Source organism: Harmonia axyridis, chromosome 3 (genome assembly GCF_914767665.1).
Source record: "Harmonia axyridis chromosome 3, icHarAxyr1.1, whole genome shotgun sequence".
In the NCBI taxonomy this organism is placed as follows: domain Eukaryota; kingdom Metazoa; phylum Arthropoda; class Insecta; order Coleoptera; family Coccinellidae; genus Harmonia; species Harmonia axyridis.
Window position 1 is genome coordinate 228,948 of NC_059503.1, and position 22,849 is coordinate 251,796.

Sequence of the window (22,849 nt, forward strand, 5' to 3'; positions counted from 1 at the left end):
TTAAGGGAAATTCTTATTGCTTCCAACAGGCTACATTTCCTAACATGTAGGTGTAAGGGAGGCAGGTCTAGTATGACCTCCAGTGCTGCCGTGGGACCTAATTGTCTAATAATCTTTTTTTCCACATAGCACTGTTGTGAAGTTTTTGTCGATGCTAGTTTTCTTTATCATCTTGGAAAGTCTGTAACTAAAGAATCGGAGGTCGAACTTCCAACCTCTAGCTTAGGGGTATGAGGTCCTCTGCCCAGGACCAATTGTCCATAAGAACAGTTTTGTTATCACCTCAAGAGCGATAGTTACAATCTCAGCATTCACGTATGGACCTTTCCATCAAAGTAGAGATCAACGTACGTGCGTTCTAGCTGGTCCATTGGTTTCGATCCATCACGTCCATACTAATAACTAGTTTTTTCCTCTTCACCGTTACTCTCGCCTTTTTCATCTAGCGTTTCCGCGGTTACGCCCGAAATTTTCTTCCGGAGGGGTCCGTTGACTCCGGCACCACGTCCAGCATCGGCAAGAAAAAATGCGACAAACCAGTTCAACGCTTCCCGAGGCATCCGAGACGCCCGGTATGAGCGTCTCCGTTTTTTTTTTTCGGTAATGAACACTTTCTTTCCACATAGTCTGCGGCGTGATCACGCAAGAGAATGTGCTTACGAGGTACCATTAGATGAATTTCAGGGCCGTATCTCCGGTTTTATGAAAAGGTCCTCAGATTCAAGGTATAGTTGATAATTTTCTGCAAACTGGTTTATATACTCTTATGACATAAAAAAAATGCAACACAAATTTTTTGACTTATGGTGGATTTATGCACCGTACCCAAGAACTAAGGACTAAGAACTATGAACTAAGAATTAAACCTAAGAATTCAGTGGCGTTTATGCACTCTCTTGTTAGTTCTTAGTTAAGGCATGCGCACGTGCTCGAACTACTTTCTATTTGTTCTATACTTTGGTGTTTGACGTTGATATTTATTGTGAAAAAATTAAATTTAATTTTTTCAAATACTCCTAATACTTTTCATCGATAAACACGAATAAAGAACATAAAATGATAGAAACTGGTACTCGTTAATATTGAAATTCTATGCGGCGCACGTTTACTTCTATATTTTACCTGAGCCCTTAGTTTTAGTTAACAGTTGGCCTGCTAGTGTTAGTTCTTAGGAAACGTGCATAAACGCCCTCATGCGTTCAATTCTTAGGTCTTAGTTCTTAGGTTTAGTCTTAGTTCTTAGGATAAATCCACCATAAAATTGGCATAAATGTTCTCGACCTCCCAAAAGTGCTTTAATTTAGCATTTTTTCAGTTAATTTTGACGAATGTATTGCGTTTTTGAATCATGTACCATTCCATTTTTAGTAATGGCGTAGTGTTCACTTGTGATATTTCAAAAGATGACAGCTGTCTAGATAGCGGCCTATTCAAAATTGAATCTCTAATTGGAAAACTCCTGTATATAATTCGAAATCCAGATGCCAAAAGTGGCATGAAAGCGGAGTTTGGAGCATCATCACAAATAGATTATAATTGAAGATGAGGAACCAAAACGATTAACTATAGTTTTATTACCGTTATCACAAAAAAAAAGAAATCAGCTTTTTTCATATTCACAGTTTGTTTAAGATTATTTCAAATTGGCATTCATAATGATACGGGAATTAATTGAATGTTTCTTCATGAGAAGCGTTCAAATAAATCAAATCTTTTATTTGCACAAGTTACGGAACGGAATTTTCATTACGAAGATGGTTATCTGTTCTTTTTATAATTTTTTTTTTGTAAAATACGAAATGAGATATTTATTTCAAGTCAATCACTGTAGTATTGATTTTCCTTGATTATTATTTTTCTTGCGAAATAAATGTTCAGGTACCCAAAAATCAATGGATGGTTTCGTAAATCAGAACCAGTAGATATTTTTTATCTTTCGAGATAATAGGAATTTTTTCTATTTACTTAAATCTCAAAATATTAAAATACCTCTAATTCCGAAGCTATGTTCGCACCTCGTTATCATTTGTCAGTCGGCTTCGTTTCATATTGGAAGTTATTGTCGATCTTCAGTTGCGATTCGGTGAAGTTCCTTCGAGGTGAGTCAAGTTTGAGCTATTAACATATATTCGAAAAATGTTAATGTTTTCCGATTATGATTATGAAGATACGTACTTCGGAAAGAAAGCGATTTGAAGAGATATCCATATTATTACTTCCAATATTCTATTGGAGCAAAAATTATCAAAACTATCTGAAATTTTCATTTTATGTAGAATGTTGAGCTCTTTCCGTAAAATATGAGTGTTATTTAAACGAAATTAGTGAAATCGGTTGCTACACCCCTTTAACGTACCTAGAGAACGTAATCCATAAATTTTAAAAGCAGAAAATCAATGAAATCATGGAATTTAGAACTTGTGAATGGAACTGCTAATAGTTGAGTATTTTTTTCACCTCTAATTCCTCATTTTCGAATAAGTAAGGACACACCACCAGCTCAAAAATCGTAGCAAATGGTTGACAGGTTGAAGATGGAGATGCTTTTCAACAATCATTCATAGATTTCCGAACTCCAAATGTTACAATTCCGGTTATTAACGTAGTCTCCGAAGTAAAAATGGGTCTCATCAATGAAGATTTTCCCATTTTCATGCATTTCAATACCAATCAGTAAAGATACAAGTTTCTGGTGATAGACCGGCTTTAGTTCTTGTGTTAACTGAACTTTTAAAGGCTTAGGTCCTCTAGTGGTGAATTTATGCACCAGTCCTAAGAACTAAGACTAAACCTAATAACTAAGAACTAAGGATTGAACGCTAAAAAATCAATGAGGGCGTTTATGCACGTTTCAAAGAACTAAGAACTAATGGTGGATTTATGCACCAGTCCTAAGAACTAAGACTAAACCTAAGAACTAAGACCTAAGAATTGAACGCTAACAAATCAATGAGAGCGTTTATGCACGTTTCCTAAGAACTAAGAACTAACACTAGCAGGCCAACTGTTAACTAAAACTAAGGGCTCAGGTAAAATATAGAAGTAAACGTACGCCGCTTAGAATTTCAATATTAACGAGTACCAGTTTCTATCATTTTATGTTCTTTATTCGTGTTTATCGATGAAAAGTATTAGGAGTATTTGAAAAAATTAAATTTAATTTTTTCACAATAAATATCAACGTCAAACATCAAAGTATAGAACAAATAGAAAGTAGTTCGAGCACTCGCGCATGCCTTTACTAAGAACTAACAAGAGAGTGCTTAAACGCCACTGAATTCTTAGGTTTAGTTCTTAGTTCATAGTTCTTAGTCCTTAGTTCTTGGGTACGGTGCATAAATCCACCATAAGTCTTCACGCAAAATAGAGTGTAATGTCGTTTGTGCAATGCCTAATTTCCAAAATCGACGAGGAATCGACAAACCTGGCCAACCTGGGTTTTCGTCAACACTACATCAGCAATATTCTCAGTGGGCTATTCAAAATGAAACCTTTTATTGGAAAACTCTTCATTTTTACATGGCAATAGAATCGACATTTAATTTTTAAGTTTGTGAGGTCATTTTTACTGAAAGAAAAAACCGCGAACTTATACTGTTCCTAGCTAGTAAAAGAAATAGAAATTAATGACCTTTACAGAAAATGTTCGGGTTCCATCGATCGTAACTTCAGAAACGGAAAATTTGAACCAAGTTTATTCAACCATACGTCGACAAGACGAGACAATATAGAGGATGGATCAAGGTATTATCAGAATCAACAATCGCTAAACTTCTGAGTGAAAATTCGAAGCACATTGCACATTCGTGATTTTCATTAGATTATACGTAATATAATGCGTCACTGGTAAAGAAGAGAGGAGTTATTTCGCGCTTATCATTTCTAAACAATGTAAGTGTTGTGTGAATCCGCCCGTAATCGTTATAACCTTCAAAAGAAAAAGTCTAGACACTTGAAATTTTCAGGATTTCTTTTTTGAACGATTCAGAATTTTTATCATTGAAAATAATTTTTATCCTAGGAGGAATACCAAGACTGATTCTTCGGGTACTAGCGTTAACAACAGAGACTGACCTAGGAACGCTTTCGCCTATAAAAAAAAGCTCGGAAGTAGGCGGAAACAACCTCTCTTTTTGACATCTCGCTCGATCCTCGTCTGCGGAAAAGGGGTTCCGACTGTTCCGAGGAACATTCACCTTAGAATGCGACTGTAAGCTTGCCTCTTTGATGTTGCCATGTTGATCGTACCTAAATCATCCTTCACAACTTATTTTCCCCTCTTCTGGGTCTTGTTTTTCGAAGAAAAAAAATTCGATCTGAAACAATTCCGGAATTTTGATTTTATATTCTACAATCACCTCGTTGAGGATTTCTACAAATTGGTTTCCAATATTAAGCCTTTAAATTTTATGGTTTGACTTTTTTGAGCGGATATTAGATCGTTATTTCTATTTATGAACTTTTGGAATCGTTCTAAAAAAAACAATTATCAGAAACAACAAACCGAAACTATGTTTTATTGATTTCATCGTGAAAATAGCGAATGGCATATAGCGAACGAATTCAATCGTATTCGGAGATTGTTTCAGATCATTACGTATTTTCATATGCGAACGGTATTCGAAATGGAAAAATAATTTAAATCCTTCATTTACGTACTAATGAAAATTTTTATAACAAACGTAATATTTGCTCTATTCCAACTAAATCATTAATAGCAGTTAATTTGGCTGTATCAATAATCTCTTATCGTAGAAGTTATGATAACAGCCCAATTAATCCCTCGGCATTAATAGCAGTATTGATTTTCTTCTGTCTCCATTTTTTTCGATAAAAAATAAATGCTCCGTATACCTAAAAATCGATGAATGCTAAATTATGGAAATCATCGGTTGGGATTATCCGTATGTCGCGTGGAATGAAGCACGACTTGGCAACCCCGTTCGCAAGCGGAGGCAGACTGGGAGGGCCATAATCGGATTTGCACGGCCTTCGCTACCTCCCGATTCTGTTCCATCGGAAGGTGCTGCCGGATGCTGACGCGGACGCGAGATGATGAAATGTGATGGAATTATTCCCCCGTCTACAGGGTGATTCATCTTCGAAGGTTATGAAGTACATAGGCGTACAACTTGGCTTCTACCGTTTTTTCCGACATTCCAGGCTTCATTCGATGAGCCTCAGCTTCAGATTTCTTCATATTGAAGCAGAAAATTATTTCGACTACCACTTACTACTTCTACTTACTCACTTGTCTCTATGTCTTGCGGTTTCGATTAATTGACGAATTAATATTTATTTATTTTTATAACGAATGATTGTTCTTTCAGGTGTTCTGTGCAAATCGACTGCCCAACCTTCCAGCGCATGGTGACCACTTGTCGTTATTAACCATGCCTCCGCCACCGCGCTGACCTAACCAAACATAACCTAACCGAGCCAGCGCGTACTACAACCAAACGAAGATGTACACGAGCAAAAAAAGCTTCTTCCTCAAGGTGTTGCTGATCGCGTGTTGCGTCTACTTCGGTGTTATGATCTTCGAAGGACAAAGGACCGCCGACAGTCAACAGGTAAGTTTCAAACCGAGTCAAATCTATGCCAAAAAAGGAGCTGACTGTAAAACTAATAGAGGTGATGTGAAACATTATTAATGAAAGAATGGATTTATCTTTTGTTTAATCTATTTGGATCTCTTTTGACTAGTTGAACATTTCTGCCCGAATTTAGACGAAAAAACATCAAAGCATTCTTGGTGTTGCGTCTTGTATGTTACAGAGTACATTAATCTTTTGGCTATACTAAAGATTTCTTAGAATCAGTTGATTGGAAAGTACAAGAAACCGAATGATTAATTTGATCGGCATTTGACGTCGATGACCTTCGTGACCGAGGTTCTTTTTCGATTGATTTACGAAATTTACCAAATTATTCGTATGAATTGCAACCTTGTGGTTTCAAGTCATGCTCTTGATGAAATTTGCTTGCCTTTACCACTTCGAGTGTTGGTCCTCTTCTTTCTTTCAACACCTTATCATTTAATCTACGGCCGAGTAATTTCTGAGTGGTGCATAGTTGGTTAAACCAGACTAGATGTTTTGCTTAAAAATTGAATCTCTACACAAGAATCGATATATCTCCTAAAATATTGAACACAGCCCCCTCAAATAAAAAAGTTTTAATAGATCAAGTTGTGATCTGAAACATACTGAGGTTACGAGTCCGTATCTTGCCTCAAGGAGAGTTGGCAGCCTGGAGAATATTATCAAATTTTTATTTTAAATTTCAGTTTACAACTTTTAGTTTTTCGTAAATATTTTTTTTTTTTCAAAATTCGTGCTCCAAACTCTGAGACTCATGAGAAAAGTTGGACTTTACCTACTCGTTGCACCATATACTATTTTTCAATGTGTAACAGTGGTCCAAGCCCATTGCTCTTGATCGGAAGATCAAAAATTCGCTGTGGAGTAACTCTCAACTTCTGAAGCCTTACAGAGAAAACTAGAAGAGTCGGTATAAAAAGACCATTGAATTTTATCCTTCCAGGTCGTCCCAGAAGAAGTCCCTATCCAGCTACCAGTGGTGGCGGCGGCGGCGGACAGAAACGTCGAGGTCGTCCCCGACCAACCCAAGGCGGAAGCGAGGGCCATAGAACCACCAGAAAACGTCGACCAGCCGTCGCCACAACAGCCACTGCCGCAGCAAGAAGAGGTCCCCTCTCCCGATACGTTTCCGCTAAAGGAGCAGCAAAGGGCGGTCGTGGACGAGACGGAGACCGAAGATCAGCTCAGCGAGGAAGAACGAAAGCACCGAACGGTCCTAGAAAAGGTGAGAAACTTTGGTTCTTCATTTTAAAGGCAGTACCAACCGGTCCAGGATTGAAACCTCAGCGTTTGGTTCTTAGGGTTCCATACATTCCATTAAATTTTCCATCATTCATGGCCTGATAACTTTCAAGAATCATGTACATGTGATGATTTACCAACCCTGAGTTCGCAGCATCTTTGTCTCACTTTCAGAACGCCTGTAGCTTGTACTGGCTTCCTTTCTATGCTTGGTTGTCATGTATCATGATTGCTTGGAACCACCTTAGTGCAGCTTCATTGAAGTGAGCTAATGACTAGGTTTTCCTTTGCTAGTAGTCCAAAAAAGATAGAAGTATCTGGATCTTAGCAAGAATATACTATTCCTCCTTACAAGATTCCTTACATGGTATTGCTGTCTTAGGAAGAACCTCATGAAAATGAGTCTAGGAGAAAACGATGAATATAGATCCTGTGAAGACGAGGAAGAAACTCCGAACCATCTGTTGACGGAATGCCTCGCCATCGATAGCCAACGCAAATAAATGCTTTGGACAAGAGACTTGTAGAAATAAGAAAGTAACCTCTTTGGAGCCATCCCAGATATTGGAGTTCATTAGAACTCTGGAACTGGAGAGCGAGCTGTAGACTACGACGACTAGTGGTGAGAACAGCTTTGATGGGGGCACAATAGACCATTTGGTCGGGGTGCAATGAAGCCCTCCTTAAATCTACAATCTACAAAATTATAATATGTTTTTCAACCTATTTGAGACGTAGTGCCCATATTTCTCATTTGCGAGATTGAGAGTGAAATAATGCTCTTTATTTAGGCGTGGGCTACCAAAAGCTTCTGTCCATTCTGATTAGCTTAAAGTAAGTTTGGCCTGGTAGTGATTGTCGTCGACCTAATAAATTTTAGAGCCTTGAGAGTCGAAGGTCAATTGGGACAATAACATTTTCTGATTTCGTTCAACCATTCGCTGAATGTGATGGGTCACAAACTTTTAAGCATCCACGAGGTCTCAAAGAGACTTATCAAAGGTTGAAAATGCCTCCCCAGCCTTTGTAGAGACGAGCCTTCTTCTGAGCTGTGATGAATTCCAGGTGCGGACCATAACGAACTGCCTGGACAGGCCGGTGGTGGCCAAGACGCAACAGCGCGGCGACTACTGGGTGTTATACAACTACGTGCCGGCCGAGCGGTCGTTCAAGTGCCACGAGACCATAACCTACACCACCCACGCCGACTACTCCTTCATGGACAACCTGGTGCCGTTGTTGGAGCACTGGAAGGGCCCCATTAGCGTCGCCCTCCACGCCCCCGGCTCGGACTTCAAGTACACGTTGGAGTCGATCGCCTACCTCAGGGATTGCACCGATCCTCTAGTCAGAGAGTTAGTTACCTTTCACGTCTACTTCAGTACGAAGCATGTGCCAAAAGAGGTGAGTTTCTTAATCTTTTCTTCTTGGAACGAAGGTCCTTAATGCGGCGCATGGTATCAGTTAACCAGCGGGAATCATCACGTAAAAAAAAAGCGTTATGCCCAGCACTCTCTTTTTCTGTCTCTTTCTGTTATATGCGGGTGTGCCTACGAGTATCGATATTAGAGTAGCAAGCGTTGCTCGGCTAGTTTCGTGGACTAATTGCAAGTCTAATGAAAGTACGTCCATAGAGCACCGCCTCTCACGAAGATTCCTACTGTAAACATTCCCTTTTTTTTTACTTTTTGAAATTGGTTTTGAATTTTGGGTTTTTTTGGATGCGACTATGCTTAGCCATTAGAAGATATGAGTCTCTAATTTTCGGAATATTGAAATTTTTTTTTCAATTTAGAATAAAGACGGTATAGAAAAATCAGGACGATTATGAAGGATTCTTCCGAATTCCTTATGTCAACTTCAAAATGTTTTATTAACTGAGCAATGCTCTGTTTGTTTTCAACAAGTAGGACCTGAAGATGATTTCTCGAAGATCGAAATATGTAGCCAATCAATAAAACATTTTGGAGTCGGCATAGGGAGTTTTTTCTTCCCCTTGTAGTTAGTATTATCTTTTAAGAAATGATGGATTACGTTCCTATTCACGAATTCCATTTTTAAGGTCTTGAAGCTATGGAGGATCATTGGCATATAAAGGGTGTTTTTTTTAGAGCAATAGAACTTTAAATTGCAATAAAACAACGATGGATTATTCGATTGACATGAATTATATTTATCCGCAAGATAATCTTGTGGCGCATTACATTTTAAATATGATTTCTGGCTTATGACCGCCACGGCTGGCTCGGATGTAGTCCAATCTGGACGTCCAATTTTCGATGACTTTTTCCAACATTTGTGGCCGTATATCGGCAATAACACGGCGAATGTTGTCTTCCAAATGGTCAAGGGTTTGTGGCTTATCCGCTAGACTACTTCCTGTGGGGCTATGTCTTTACATAGCCCCACAGGAAGTAGTCTAGCGGTGTTAAATCACAAGATTTAATTCTCAGGTCCAAAACGTGAAATTAGGCGGTCACCAAACGTGTCTTTCAATAAATCGATTGTGTCGCGAGCTGTGTGACATGTTGCGCCGTCTTGTTGGAACCACAGATCCTGGACATCATGGTTGTTCAATTCAGGAATGAAAAAGTTAGTAATCATGGCTCTATACCGATCACCATTGACTGTAACGTTCTGGCTATCATCGTTTTTGAAGAAGTACGGACCAAGTATTCCACCAGTCCATAAAGCGCACCAAACAGTCAGTTTTTCTGGATGTAACGGTGTTTCGAAATACACTTGAGGATTAGCTTCACTCCAAATGCGGCAGTTTTGTTTGTTGACGTAGCCATTCAACCAGGAGTGCTCTTCATCGCTAAACAAAATAAAATGGACGTAGTGCGCGATACGTATTCCGCACAGAACCATTATTTTCGAAATAAAATTGCACTATTTGCAAGCGTTGTTCAGGCGTGAGTCTATTCATGATGAATTGCCAAACCAAACTGAGAATAAATCACTTGACAGCTGTTAAATCGGTCGTCATCTTGAACAGTAATGCCACCTTAAAGTTATATACCTTGAAAAAAACAACCGTTATGTACTTTATCTTCACGTGGCCACAAAATAAAATGTCTAAAAGTGTTAAATCACAAAATCCCGGTGGCCAATTGGCTACAGCAGCAATATTCATAAACTACATTTGCACGTTTCTATGAGCTAGCATCACTAAAAACTCTCGATATTAACTTCAAGCGTCGACAGGTCCAATGAACCCATTTTCGAGTGATTTTTCTATTATTAGAGAGGTGAAAATAATGGACCGAACTAGAATTGTTTCATAAATATTGCCGGCCGGCGTTTGTATGCAAGATGGTAGATTCGTTTCGGTTGAAAATCGATTACGTTCGAAAGAACACAAAGGAGGCTTTCATAATTCATCAGCGACGTCGATCAGGAAGGAGTATGTAATGTGATACCCTTGTGTCTGTCTGATAAGCGTTCCTAATTAGAGAATGGCCACGTTGAGAGCACAAACAGAATGTTTACTTTGGTGCAGCTCGAGACAAATGGTTCACATCTAGAAATATTTTTTTGAAGCCATACGAAGAACTTCAAACTCGTAGAAGTGAATAATATTGTTAGAACGTCAATATAGCCACATTTCAGAGAGTTGGAAATTAACTAATTGATATGGAATAAGGTTATTCTGATTTTCACATATTTATTACAATTCAAACAATCGTTTCGCTAGCGGAATAACTTCGTTAGATGTATTACATTACGAATTACTAAATTTGTGAATAAACTCAACTCACTATCTTCAGATGTAGTAACTTTATTATTTTAAATTGAATTACTGGAGTTGATATGGGTTTTGAATGAGTTTCTTACTTACATTTTTTTTTGAAGATTGCAGCAATGTTTTTTTGGTGATAAATTCCAAATTTATTTTTATATTTCATTGAAATATACTCATAACTTCCCTTGTTCTTTGAAATAACTGATTTAATATCTATTTAAATGAATTTTCATCGAGTAAAAAAGGAGTCCTTTAAAAATTGAAGTATCAGTTGAATACCTCATTGGAAAATACACAAAACGTTCGATTATCGAAATTACCATAACAACGATTGTTCTTTGTACAAACACAATGTAATTATTATTAGATATTAAGCCCACATCTCTATGTGGCTGAAAACATCAGATATAAAACAAAGCACCGCAAGAGATTATTGGAGCTAGCGTTCTTTCTTAAAACTTAACCATTTGAGATTGACGTATGTATTTTGAAGAATATTCAGATTTACACATGTGTGAATTGTTTTAAAACTTTGAGAAAGCCTATTGAACGTCTCAACTACTGATCATTGGCTTCCCAGAAGTTGTGATTTAGTACCTATGTATATTTTAAGCAAACTTATGACTAAAGTGGGAATAAATAATGACAGTCAACGATTTTCTCCTCGAATTTCCGCCTTGCGATAGAGCAATCCGATAACGGAATAATACGCGAACGACAATTATGTTCGACCTATCGAAAAACTCGACATTTCTCATCGTTTCCTTTTACATAATTAGGTGAGATAAATCCAGAAATAACCGGAAGACAGGTCCATCTTGTTCGCTTGGTATAACGGAAACGAGTATAAGCTACGAGGAGAATTGTAAAAAAAATTCAAAAAGCTTGAAATTCTGGAAGATCGGTTACCTCGCTATTTTGTAAAGAAATATCCTTTATTCTATGGTGTAAGAAGCATATGTTTCGATGGTGCGGTTGTGTTCCGCTATGTGTTACCGAAATTCGTCTATATTTACGAATGTTTACATGATGGTCCAGTTACGTAAAGCGGATGAATCTCTTAAGGCGTGAAGATATAATCATCTATGTCGATGTTTACATTACCTAAGAAAATCTACGAAACCGTATTATTTTGAATAGAATCGAGTTTAACGAAGTGAATGCATAACGTATTGCATAAATATATGTATAAAAAGTGAAACCAGTTTCTATTTCAGGCATCACTATTAGCTAATTATTGGAAAAAGGTGTGAATTTTATTTTACGATTAGCAAACACATGTGATTCTATTTCTAAGAAAAATATAATTTTCATGTTATATTTCCACATAGATAAATTGTAAAAAACATCAAAAATAAGAACTTTTTTTAGAGTTTCAAATCATCATTCAAATTATCCCATGTTTTCTATGTTTCCAGATTTTGGATTAACCGAGTTTTGCCCTTTTATTCACTCTTATCGGTCAAATTTCTATCAAAAATGCAGTCGGACATCCGGTATACAGGTTACCGTAACAGCCTATCGGCTTAAAACGGTAAATTAAGGAAGCATCATCTCGTATTAGTTGGACATTTGACCAACACGTGTGTTATTCACTTATTTTCAATAGGAGCGGAAGAACAGCCGAGATTGGGATACGTTATCGACCCGATGCGACGCTTATCGACCAACAACGAACGTGGGCAGTTGAATACAACTCTTACATCGTAACAAAATCGTTAGATATACATATTATGCAATTTCCTTGATTTATGCTACAAAGAAACAAAGTCGAGATTTTCTTTCAGAAAGGGGAAAACTTAGGTAGACTAAATCAGTTTTTCGATTTTATTTGATTACTGAAAACTCTACAAGATCGCAAGATTTCAAAATTATCTCTCAATGATCTTGTCACTATTTTCGAAATCGATTTAAGATCTTAAAGATGGAATTCGTGAAGTAATCGAGGTTTTTGCTCAAAACTGGTCAAATTTTTATACCGTAAAAACATCGCAAAATGAACTGACAAAATAGGAATTTATAAATAAACTAAACCACTGATACCGTTAGTATGTAGGACAAGTTTGCAAATGAAATTTCGACCGTTCTAATCTTCAATAAGAGGTCTCACAGAGATCTAGGAGAGTCCAAATGGAAAACATTAAACAAGTGTCTTAAGCGGCTTATTCAAATTATCAATTTACTTTCTTGTCTACATTATTCACAAGTCAAAAGACTTGTTTAATGTTTTCTATACATCGTGTATATACACGATGTTATGTATATCTTCAATATTTGTATTCATTCTTAAACACCAATGTTATCATATAAATATAAGAGGTTTTTTTGGAATGGTCAAATATGCTTGCCGGACCATCTCCCATAGGTTCAATACGCTGATGCGAAGAACGAAATCCAAATATTGACGTCCGTCAAGAAGTCATGCGAGAGGAATTTGTTTACAACTGGTCATCGTTCTTATCTTGGGTTTCCTGGATAGCATCATCCTCCACCTCCAAGAAACAATTATTTCACTCGGTCGTGCTGACTCAATCGGTCCTCGTAGCTATTTCTGTCTATTCGGCGTGTGTACCTACCTATAGGTAACATCATCATCTGTCGATCTATCGTGATTCGTCCCATTCGGCCTTGTCAAATTACCTCATCTACAACTCTTCCGATAATTTTTTTTTTTACTTGTCGATAATTAGACGAAAAGCGAGGAAGAAGGCCATGTGATTGTGCGGCATTGCCGAATTTTCAAGGTCGGAAGTATGGTGATGCGAAGGTTATACTGTGAATTGAAAAAAAAAATATAGGGAGAGCATTGACGTTTGTTGAATCGTAAACATTTACTGAATTGTTTATATGGCTGTGCAACAATTCAGCGTCAGAAATAGCACGTAATACTCATCAACTTCATCAAGTGACTAATAAATGTTGCCATTTGTGCAGTCTATAGGAACTGCAAAATGGCATGTTTGAAAAACACTGAAACTGTTGAACGAAGAATATTCCAAATATAAAGATTTTTCATTGGGAAGTACTCAACAAGAAAACTGTAAAGCGTGAAAATTTTTACCCATGAACGATTCTAGACCTTTATTATTAAAAATAATGAATCCATCGTGGAAACCTTATAATTCAGGAGTTTTTAATCAGCGTGAGTGCTTTTGGACTGTTTTTTTTAATGAATTATGCGGGGTGTCATATTTTGAATGATGATGGTTGTGCCCAATCTAAAAAAAATGCTATGGTTCGATTGCTTTTGGTGTAGAAGTAACAAGGATTTGAAATAATTTATTTTCAAGTTTGATTCAAAAGTAATCGACTAACGAAAGTAACATTTGATATGACAACTAGAATTTTGTCTATGGTAACTTCAACACCATGCACAAAATAAAAGATTTATTTTGCTTGTCATCTGATCTGACAAAGCTTGTGTATGGAAGGTTTCAACAACAATCATTATAAACACGTATGGGCACTGCAAAATTCATAAACCAATAGAGCAAGACGATTTCGGTAACGTTTCAGTCTCAACATTCGAGGTGGGAATTTCAACAATGATTTGATGCCAGTGGAAGTTATGAATACAGTTTTTTATAGATTTTTTTTGAAGCACCCTACTGACTTCATTGATGATCAAATAAAAATATCCCTAATTAATGAATAGGTCAAGGGAAGTAATGCAATGGCCACCTCGTCGCCTGGATATCAACCCGTTAGATTTTTATTTATGGGGACATAATATGGACCAGCTCATTATCATGTTGAAATCACATCGCATCAACAACAACTTGATATTCTATCAAGTTGTTGTTGATGCGAAAAATTTTTTCTTGTTAAAGTAAAAATGTTTTTATTATTTCGTTTGCTGCATCTTAAATTCTTTAAGATGCAGCAAACGAAATAATAAAAATATTTTTACTTTAACAAGAAAATATTTTTTCGAATTCTTATTTCTAAAGGAAAACAAATCGGTCCTATGTTAAAAAAAAAAAAATTTTTAGAATGAGTACAACTATCATCTGTCAAAGGTAGTCATAGATCGTGTAGAACACTCTGCATTCTATTCAATGATTTTTCCTTAAAGAATCAATGATCCCGAATTTATTTAAACAAAGACGTGTATTCTCGACAGAATGGCGTGCGAAATGGGCGTACGTTTTGCGCGCGAAAAACGAAAAAAGCCAGACATGCATATGCTTGGGAAAGTTCGCGGTTGGTTAACACCGACCTTGTCAGGGTGACTGACTTGTCGGCGGCTGCTGCCATCTCTTAGCATTGTCGGCACGAACGGTTTACAGTTAGGACGGTAATTGCGACCGCCGCCACTGTCTCCGGCAAACGGCTGGGAAATTCGCGAGTTATTCCGCAAAATTCCTCAGAAATTACGTGAGGGTCGTAAAATCCGAAAAAATATCGGTTTTATTGGGAATGTTCGTTTTCTCGACAAATATTCGCCAGATGTGGTTGACATCTTGTGAGTATTACTGTGACTAACATATGGTGCAAAAGGTCGAAAAAGCAATATTTGTTCAATAAATGTACATACTAGCAATGTCGTTAAAAAAATTATTTTGGAATTATTTTTGAACCTAATTCTTAGAAAGCAGTTTCTACATACTCGACCATAAATTAAATTTATATTTTTTATTATTATTCTATTCAAACTAATTCAGAAAGCTGACTTATTCCGTTCAAAGACACTAGTACTTTGGGTTCAATACATTTATTAGTTTCAAAATTACTCTAATTTTCCAAAAATTATGTATCATTCTCACACCTTGTATCTTCAGAACAACTAGCATATTTACTGAACAAATCTTATTATTTTGATCTATAGGTGATACTAGAGTATAACCTGCTCAACTATGAGCTATAGCCGATAAGTTATGGGACATACCGTATAGTCACTGAAGTGTATAAGTTATTCAGCTATGTTATTTATAAAAAAAAATTGAAAGTGCGCTGCTCTGTTGAAAATAAACATAATAACCAGACATATTCTTTATTCAAAATTTATCAGAAATAAGAATATTAAAACACTCTAAAAAGAACTAAAAAGTAGAGCACTATACACAAATTAAAAAGTAGATTATTATAGAGTCTGTCAAAATAATTGACAAAAAGAATTTTAGTGGTTTGATTGAGCTTTTTGAGTAATCAATTCTTGGAACTTTCCCACTTGGGGGATTATCCGAAAGCTAAAATGAAACCCTCTCCCCTTGTTCAAGGTGCCGAAGCACAGCAGCGTGTTCAACGGTTATTACAACTGTTCCCTTCCACCCGCCTACGCCAACGTGACCAACGAGCAGATGTACAAGAACCAGAAGAACCTGCTGTATCCGGTGAACGTGGGCAGGAACATTGCGAGGGAGACTGCGCAGACTCATTTCATCCTGCCCTCCGACATCGAGCTCTATCCCAGCGCCAACGTCATACCGCAGTTTTTGTCCATGATAGCGGAAAATAAAGGTGAGTACGGCAGGTTTGAGTTTTCTTCAAACCTGATGCCAAATATAGACGTTTTGCAGGTACCAATACCATCTTAGAATCGATGATATGTGAGCTTAATGCTTTGATTGCAGTTCGACTCTTAGAATGTATCGCTATACCACATTTCTGATAGTTGTTCATTAGGTTGATTTCCTCTGCCTGAATCCAAGGCTCTTTTCCTTAGGCGGCCTTGAAACCCTAACGATATTTTTCATTTCTTCTTCTTCAAGTGCCGTCTTCGCTACGAAGTTTGGCTACCATCAAAGCTATGCCTATTCTCGATAGTGCAGATATTTCATTTACCTGTGTAGCTTTTGCCAAAGTTTGATGAGTTATCCGTAAAACTTTTTGGTATATTGTGAGATTTTGCAGAACCTTCTAAGCCCCAATATAAGAGTATTACAAGCAGAAACCTTACGGTTCAAACAAGAAGTTAACTACCCATAATCCATGTCAAATTTAAAAAGGATGGATTCTTCTTAGCTCTCTCGCTTCTTCGATTTGGCCCTGTGAGACTTTTTCTTTTAGTTTTGTCAAGGAAGTCAAAAGTTGACTTAAAAGTCTTGTAGCTTTAAAGGAAGCCGTTCAGGAATTCAGAATCGTTGAAGAAACGAAGCGGAGATTATTATTATTATTATTATGATTTGAACTGGGGTCGTTTTAGTTCGGTAAGCCTTCCGGGAACTGCGACCATGCAGATCTTTTGTTCACTACCCTACTCGTTCATAGAAACCCAGGGAGGTCGTCAACGACGTTAATAAAATTGACAACCTCCTTAGGGGCCTTGGCCGTTACCTCTCTGGTATCCAGGACCGGCTTACCCATGTGAATGGTTCTTAGGCCAGCCAGCTCCGGACACGTGCATATCAAGTGTTCGGCTGTTTCTGCTTCCGATCCACAGAGCCTGCAAATCCCGTCTGCTGACTTTCCCATACGGTACAAATGATGTTTGTACCGACAGTGCCCCGTCAGCAGTCCCACCATCACCCGAAGCTCTGCTCGCGTCAGCTTCAGGAGCTTTTTGGCGTAGGTAGGAGAAATCTTCACGAATTTCTTTGCCTGAACAAGTCTAGGAGTGTTAGTCCAGTGGATTGTCCTACTGTTCAACTCCTATAGCTGGACCGCAGCTTTGTATTGGTCTTTTCCTATCCCACAGAAAGGCTCAGGTCCAGCAGGTCTTAACCTTGATGCACTTTTGGCAAGTTCATCCGCTCTTTCATTTCCTTCAACCCCACAGTGCCCTGGTACCCATAGTAGAGTCACCTTATTTCCTCTGGCCAGTTGCTTTATGGTGTAACGGCACTCCCAAGTCAGCAAAGACCCCTGACAACACGATTCCAGGGATCTCAGCGTGGTTTGGCTGTCCATGGTGATGTAGATATGCGCCCCCTTGAGGTTCATTTTGAGACACTCCTGGGCGCATACATAAACAGCCATTGTCTCGGTCTGTAGAATCAAAGGATTACCCTAAGAAATAGTTTGATGAGTTATCCGTGAAATTTTTTGGTATTTTGTGAGATTTTGCAGAACCTTCTAAGCCCCAAAATAAAAGAGTATTACGAGCAGTAGCCAAACAAGAAGTTCAACTACCCTTAATCCACGTCAAATCAAAAAAAAGGATGGGCTCTCTCACTTCTTTGATTTGGCCCTGTGAGACTTTTTGTTTTGGGTTTTTTCAAGGAAGGCAAAAGTTGACTTCAAAGTCTTGTAGCTCTAAAGAAGGCCGTTAAGGAATCTGAAAGCGTTAAAGAAATGACGCGGAGATTGCTTTGACAGTACCAATACGTACATAACTTGTCAAGATTACTCATAAAACAGAGAGTGTTCTATTTGCTCAATTCAACGCCTCTTTCCACAGGTCCGCTGCTCTCCAAGAACCCTAAGGTGTACCCGCTGCACATCTTCGAGGTGAGCGCCAGTTCCCAGGTGCCGGAGAACAAGACGACGCTATTGGAGATGCTGCGCAACGGCACAGCCATACCCTTCCACAAGAAGGTGTGTCCGGAGTGCCACGCCGTGCCCAAGTCCAAGGAGTGGCAGCAGCAGAAGGAGACCAAGGACGGGCAGCTGCACGTCTTCCACGTGGGCAAGAGAACCGGCAGGTTCGTCCACTGGGAGCCGATCTTCATCGGAACCCACGCAGACCCCCTCTACGACGAGAGGCTGAGCTGGGAGGGCAAGAGCGACAAGATGACGCAGGTTGGTGACGATTTTTGCGCCAATATTTCTATATTACGGTCAGCTCACCTTCTAGCAGGAAACTTCAAACTCGAATTATAATCAAAATGACAACATCGTGAATGATAGTAGAGCGAGCACAAGTATCCTAGTAGTAAAGGGTGTTTTTTTTAGAGCTATAGAACTTTAAATTGCAATAAAACAACGATGGATTATTCGATTGTCATGAATTTTATTTATCCGCAAGATTATCTTGTGGCATTACATTTTAAATAGATATGATTTCTGGCATATGATCGCCACGGCTGTCTCGGATGTAGTCCAATCTGGACGTCCAATTTTCGATTACTTTGTCCAACATTTGTGGTCGTATATCGGCAATAACAAGGCGAATTTTGTCTTCCAAATGGTCAAGGGTTTGTGGCTTATCCGCATAGACCAATGTCTTTACATAGCCCCACAGAAAGTAGTCTAGCGGTGTTAAATCACAAGATCTTGGAGGCCAATTCACAGGTCCAAACCGTGAAATTAGGCGGTCAGCAAACGTGTCTTTCAATAAATCGATCGTGGCACGAGCTGTGTGACATGTTGCGCCGTCTTGTTGGAACCACAGCTCCTGGACACCATGGTTGTTCAATTCAGGAATGAAAAAGTTATTAATCATGGCTCTATACCGATCACCATTGACTGTAACTTTCTGGCCATCATCGTTTTTGAAGAAGTACGGACCAATGATTCCACCAGCCCATAAAGCGCACCAAACAGTCAGTTTTTCTGGATGTAACGGTGTTTCGACATACACTTGAGGATGAGCTTCACTCCAAATGCGGCAGTTTTGTTTGTTCACGTAGCCATTCAACCAGAAGTGCTCTTCATCGCTAAACAAAATAAAATGGACGTAGTGCGCGATACGTATTCCGCACAGAACCATTATTTTCGAAATAAAATTGCACCATTTGCAAGCGTTGTTCAGGCGTGAGCCTATTCATGATGAATTGCCAAACCAAACTGAAAATAAATCACTTGACAGCTGTTTAATCGGTCGCCATATTGAACAGTAATGCCAACTTAAAGTTATATACCTCGAAAAAAACACCCGTTATAAGCTATACGGGGTGTTTTGCAAGCTGTAGGACAAACTTTGACAGAAGATAGTTGCTTTCATTCTCAACATGTTTTCCTATGCACATAGGTGTGATTCGTTTTCGTTTAGAAGTTACACAAAAATTTTAAATGATATTCATGTTTGAATCAAAAGCTTGGATGTGGTTGTTATTTTTTGTCCATCCATATTCATAATTTAAGTTTTAACTGACCTTACCAAAAAAATGTACGGGGTGAGTTTGGCAAGTAACTGTTGAGGCATTTAATAAGTATTGTTGGCGCCTTTATCTTTAAATTTCCAATCAGTTGCAACCGTCATTAAACACCATTAATGTCGTTATCATCTTCCGTAATTGCATGAGGAAGTCATAAAATCTTTTTCAAATAGTGCTGATTGTGGTGACCAATCTTTTCCTCTATAGTAGGCTAAGATTGATTTGAAAATTATTTGGGAAACTATATACATTTTATGGCATTTCGAAGGGATCTATGATGAAAAACAAGAATTCTGCCTAAAGTATTCATATTTCTTCTAATCAATGCTTCGATTAGTCACAAAAGTTGAACAAATTGTATTCTAAAATTGGAATTTTTTTTTTAAATTTGAAAAAATCCTGTTCTCTTCCAGGGATACATCCTGTGCGTGATGGACTACAACTTCCTGATCCTCGACAACGCCTTCCTGGTCCACAAGCCCGGCATAAAGGTGTACAAGAAGGACGCCAAGAGGGACATGCTGGCGGGAAAAACGAGGAGACTGATCAAGAAGATAATCTTCCCCGAACTGAAGGTCCTATACAAGACGAGAAAGGGCTGTGCGGTTTGAGACTCTCACATCACAAGTTCTCGGTGTGTGTGTTCACACACTGATTTCAGATTTGTTGACGTGTTACGAACGAGGCTGAGATAGTCCTTAAAAAGGAAACGAGACTGAAAAAATCTTCATCCTCGAACTTTGTACACTTTACCAGAGTAAATCGAAAGGGTTTCTCCTAGTTTCGAAGACCTACCTGTTGGACTCTTCCTTTGCAAGTCGGAAATATGCCAAAATTAACTTGATGGCTTATGCAAAAAAGAGTGTAAAGTAACGTGGTCTATTAGTCGGTAAAGTTCGATTTTTTTGGAAATATTTTCAAAATTGCACTTTCTCTTAGATTGAAATTGAATCCTCTAGATGAGGTGCTAATTTCAGTCTATGGCCTAAAGTTCACAAGATACAATTTTTCTCTTGCTAATAATGAAAATGAATTCTTTTGCTGTATATTTATTCTCATTAAATCGAAAGACCATAAAAATAGGAAAATTAGTGCATATTAGTGTAGTTATAAATATTTCCAAACGATAAGAATTTTTGATGAACCTTCAAGTATTAAATCAATATACCAGGTGCACCTTGAAAAGGCTAATAGACCGTATTACAGGAAGAACCCTATTTATCGTTTTTAGTTTACTGTAGTTTTACGTATCGAATCGTTGTTGTCCCTCAGAACAACCAAGGATCAAACTATGAGTCTTGTAATTTTTATGTTCCTGTTTTTTGAAGTTGTCATTTATTTCGGGCTGTGGCCTTCTTGAAAAAGTGCCATTTATACTGCAAATCGTTTGGAAAAGTTGATTCATTTTTCTGTCGATTTGATTTCTTTCCCTTCGTTTCAGAAGAAAAAACTTCACCTATTATCTTTGTGTTCTATCCCTTCAATTTTCACTATTTTGATAATGTTTTATCACTTTATCGTATTTGTGCAGTTTTGTGTTCTTATATGATTAAAATCGATTCAAAGACGATTATTCCCTTCGAACAACTATTTATTGTTAGTATCTAATCATCTAATTCTCCAAAAATTCCCCAGTAGCTTGATTCGGAATTGGATGTGCAAAACTCGAATTTTTTTCTCCCAAATTGTAGTTTGCACTGTTATATTCCGTAACTTGGACGCCTATTGTAATATATGAACAAAAATTACGTTTGGACCTAATAAACTAGAACAACAGGGTTAAGAAAACAGTTCTATTCAAATTCCACTTGTAATAGCTAAATAGATAGGAAAGAAAAATTCTTAACTCACTACCTCTCGTCAACTTTTGTGAAAGCATCTGCACAAAGCGATGATGGACCATTTACTTGAACAAATCTTGTGAAGGAAATTTCTCTTGTTCAATTCTTATGATTAGAAGTAGAATATGAAACCGTTCTGTAGTTCTTATTTGTTCCAAAATGTTTCTAATACTCATCTTCTGTACTTAAAGTATTCAATGAAAACCCTATTAAGTATTTGTATATTTTTATATCGTCATATTTATTAAGCGCTTTATTATTGTATCTTATTTCTGAATCTGAAATATTTACATTAGCGTGTGCCTTATCTGAATCAATGTGATCAACTACGAAATAATATTTTGTACTACCTATTCATTGTAGTGACTGCATCTGAAGAATAAACGTTGAAAATGTTTCGATTTTTTATTTATTCCTCCCTTGTGACCAGTGGCGATGCAAGATCAATTAGGTTTGCTAGGCCCTTATACCTGGTTTGTCTACTTATACCTGTAAAACTTTCAGACAAAACAGGAGATTTTTCAGATTTATTCTGCTTTAACCAAATTTTGAATGACATCCGCAGCCAATTTTTTTTTCAAGAAAACTCCCACAAAACGCTCGATATCTTGGTTCACAGTGCTCCTAGGAATTATCTGATTGCAAATCGGTATTGAGCATCGAGATTTCGTCATTTGATCAAATTTTGAAGCAGATCCGGCCATAAAATCTCCTAGTAAAATTTTCCCAAATGAACTTTTTTCTAGGATTCGGTAGTGTCATCTGCGAAGAATAGCTCAAACAAGGAATCGGTGAGGGTAGCTAATTACAGGATTCTATCTAAGTTGGGCCACGGCAAAACTAGTTACGTAAGATGCGGACAGAGGACAGACTGAACCCCCTTGATAATGTTACCACAAAATTCGAAATAACTCAATTTTGGGGGCGTCTAGGGAGGAACTGATTGCAAATAGGAATTCTGCATGGAAAATACTTTATTACATCAAATTTTGGAGTCGATCTGAATCAAAAACTTTTTTTGGCGAAAAAATATCCAAGGTTATAGTCTTGGTTTTTTCGAAAAATACGACCGATCGAATTTGAAATTTTTATGGTGTATTTAGATAATTTCGAGGATGTACATTCCGAATCAGGCATCGATTTCGATCAGAAAAATTTGTATACACATTTAAAGCACTATTTTTCTACAAAATTATCCATATCTCACCTCTTGGAAGTGCTAGGAAGAAACCGTTGGTAGATGTATATTCAGAATCGAAAATTCTGCATGTAACCAAATTTTGAATGTCATCCGCAGCAAATTTTTTTTTCAAGAAAACTCCCACAAAACGCTCGATATGTTGGTTCACAGTGCTACTAGGAATTATCTGATTGCAAATCGGTATTGAGTATCGAGATTTCGTCATTTAAGTAAATTTTGAAGCAGATCCGGCCATAAAA

The 22,849-nt window shown here is 37.7% G+C and overlaps 1 protein-coding gene across 2 annotated transcripts in view; it reads left to right on the forward strand.

The window, feature by feature from the left end:
- The window catches only part of LOC123676647 (beta-1,4-glucuronyltransferase 1-like), a 30,309-nt gene extending 8,504 nt beyond the window's left edge, over positions 1 to 21,805 (forward strand). The window contains exons 1-7 of one of the 2 annotated variants that reach the window (XM_045612729.1): positions 1,974 to 2,099; positions 5,331 to 5,573; positions 6,547 to 6,828; positions 7,911 to 8,249; positions 15,810 to 16,050; positions 17,930 to 18,270; positions 19,982 to 21,805. In XM_045612729.1, coding sequence (XP_045468685.1) covers positions 5,466 to 5,573; positions 6,547 to 6,828; positions 7,911 to 8,249; positions 15,810 to 16,050; positions 17,930 to 18,270; positions 19,982 to 20,179 — 1,509 coding nt within the window. In that variant the 5' untranslated portion in view covers positions 1,974 to 2,099; positions 5,331 to 5,465 and the 3' untranslated portion in view covers positions 20,180 to 21,805. Of the gene's footprint in view, positions 1 to 1,973; positions 2,100 to 5,330; positions 5,574 to 6,546; positions 6,829 to 7,910; positions 8,250 to 15,809; positions 16,051 to 17,929; positions 18,271 to 19,981 lie in introns of those variants that run through there. The other variant, XM_045612728.1, reaches the window with a different exon arrangement.
- The last annotated feature ends 1,044 nt before the right edge of the window (positions 21,806 to 22,849 follow it).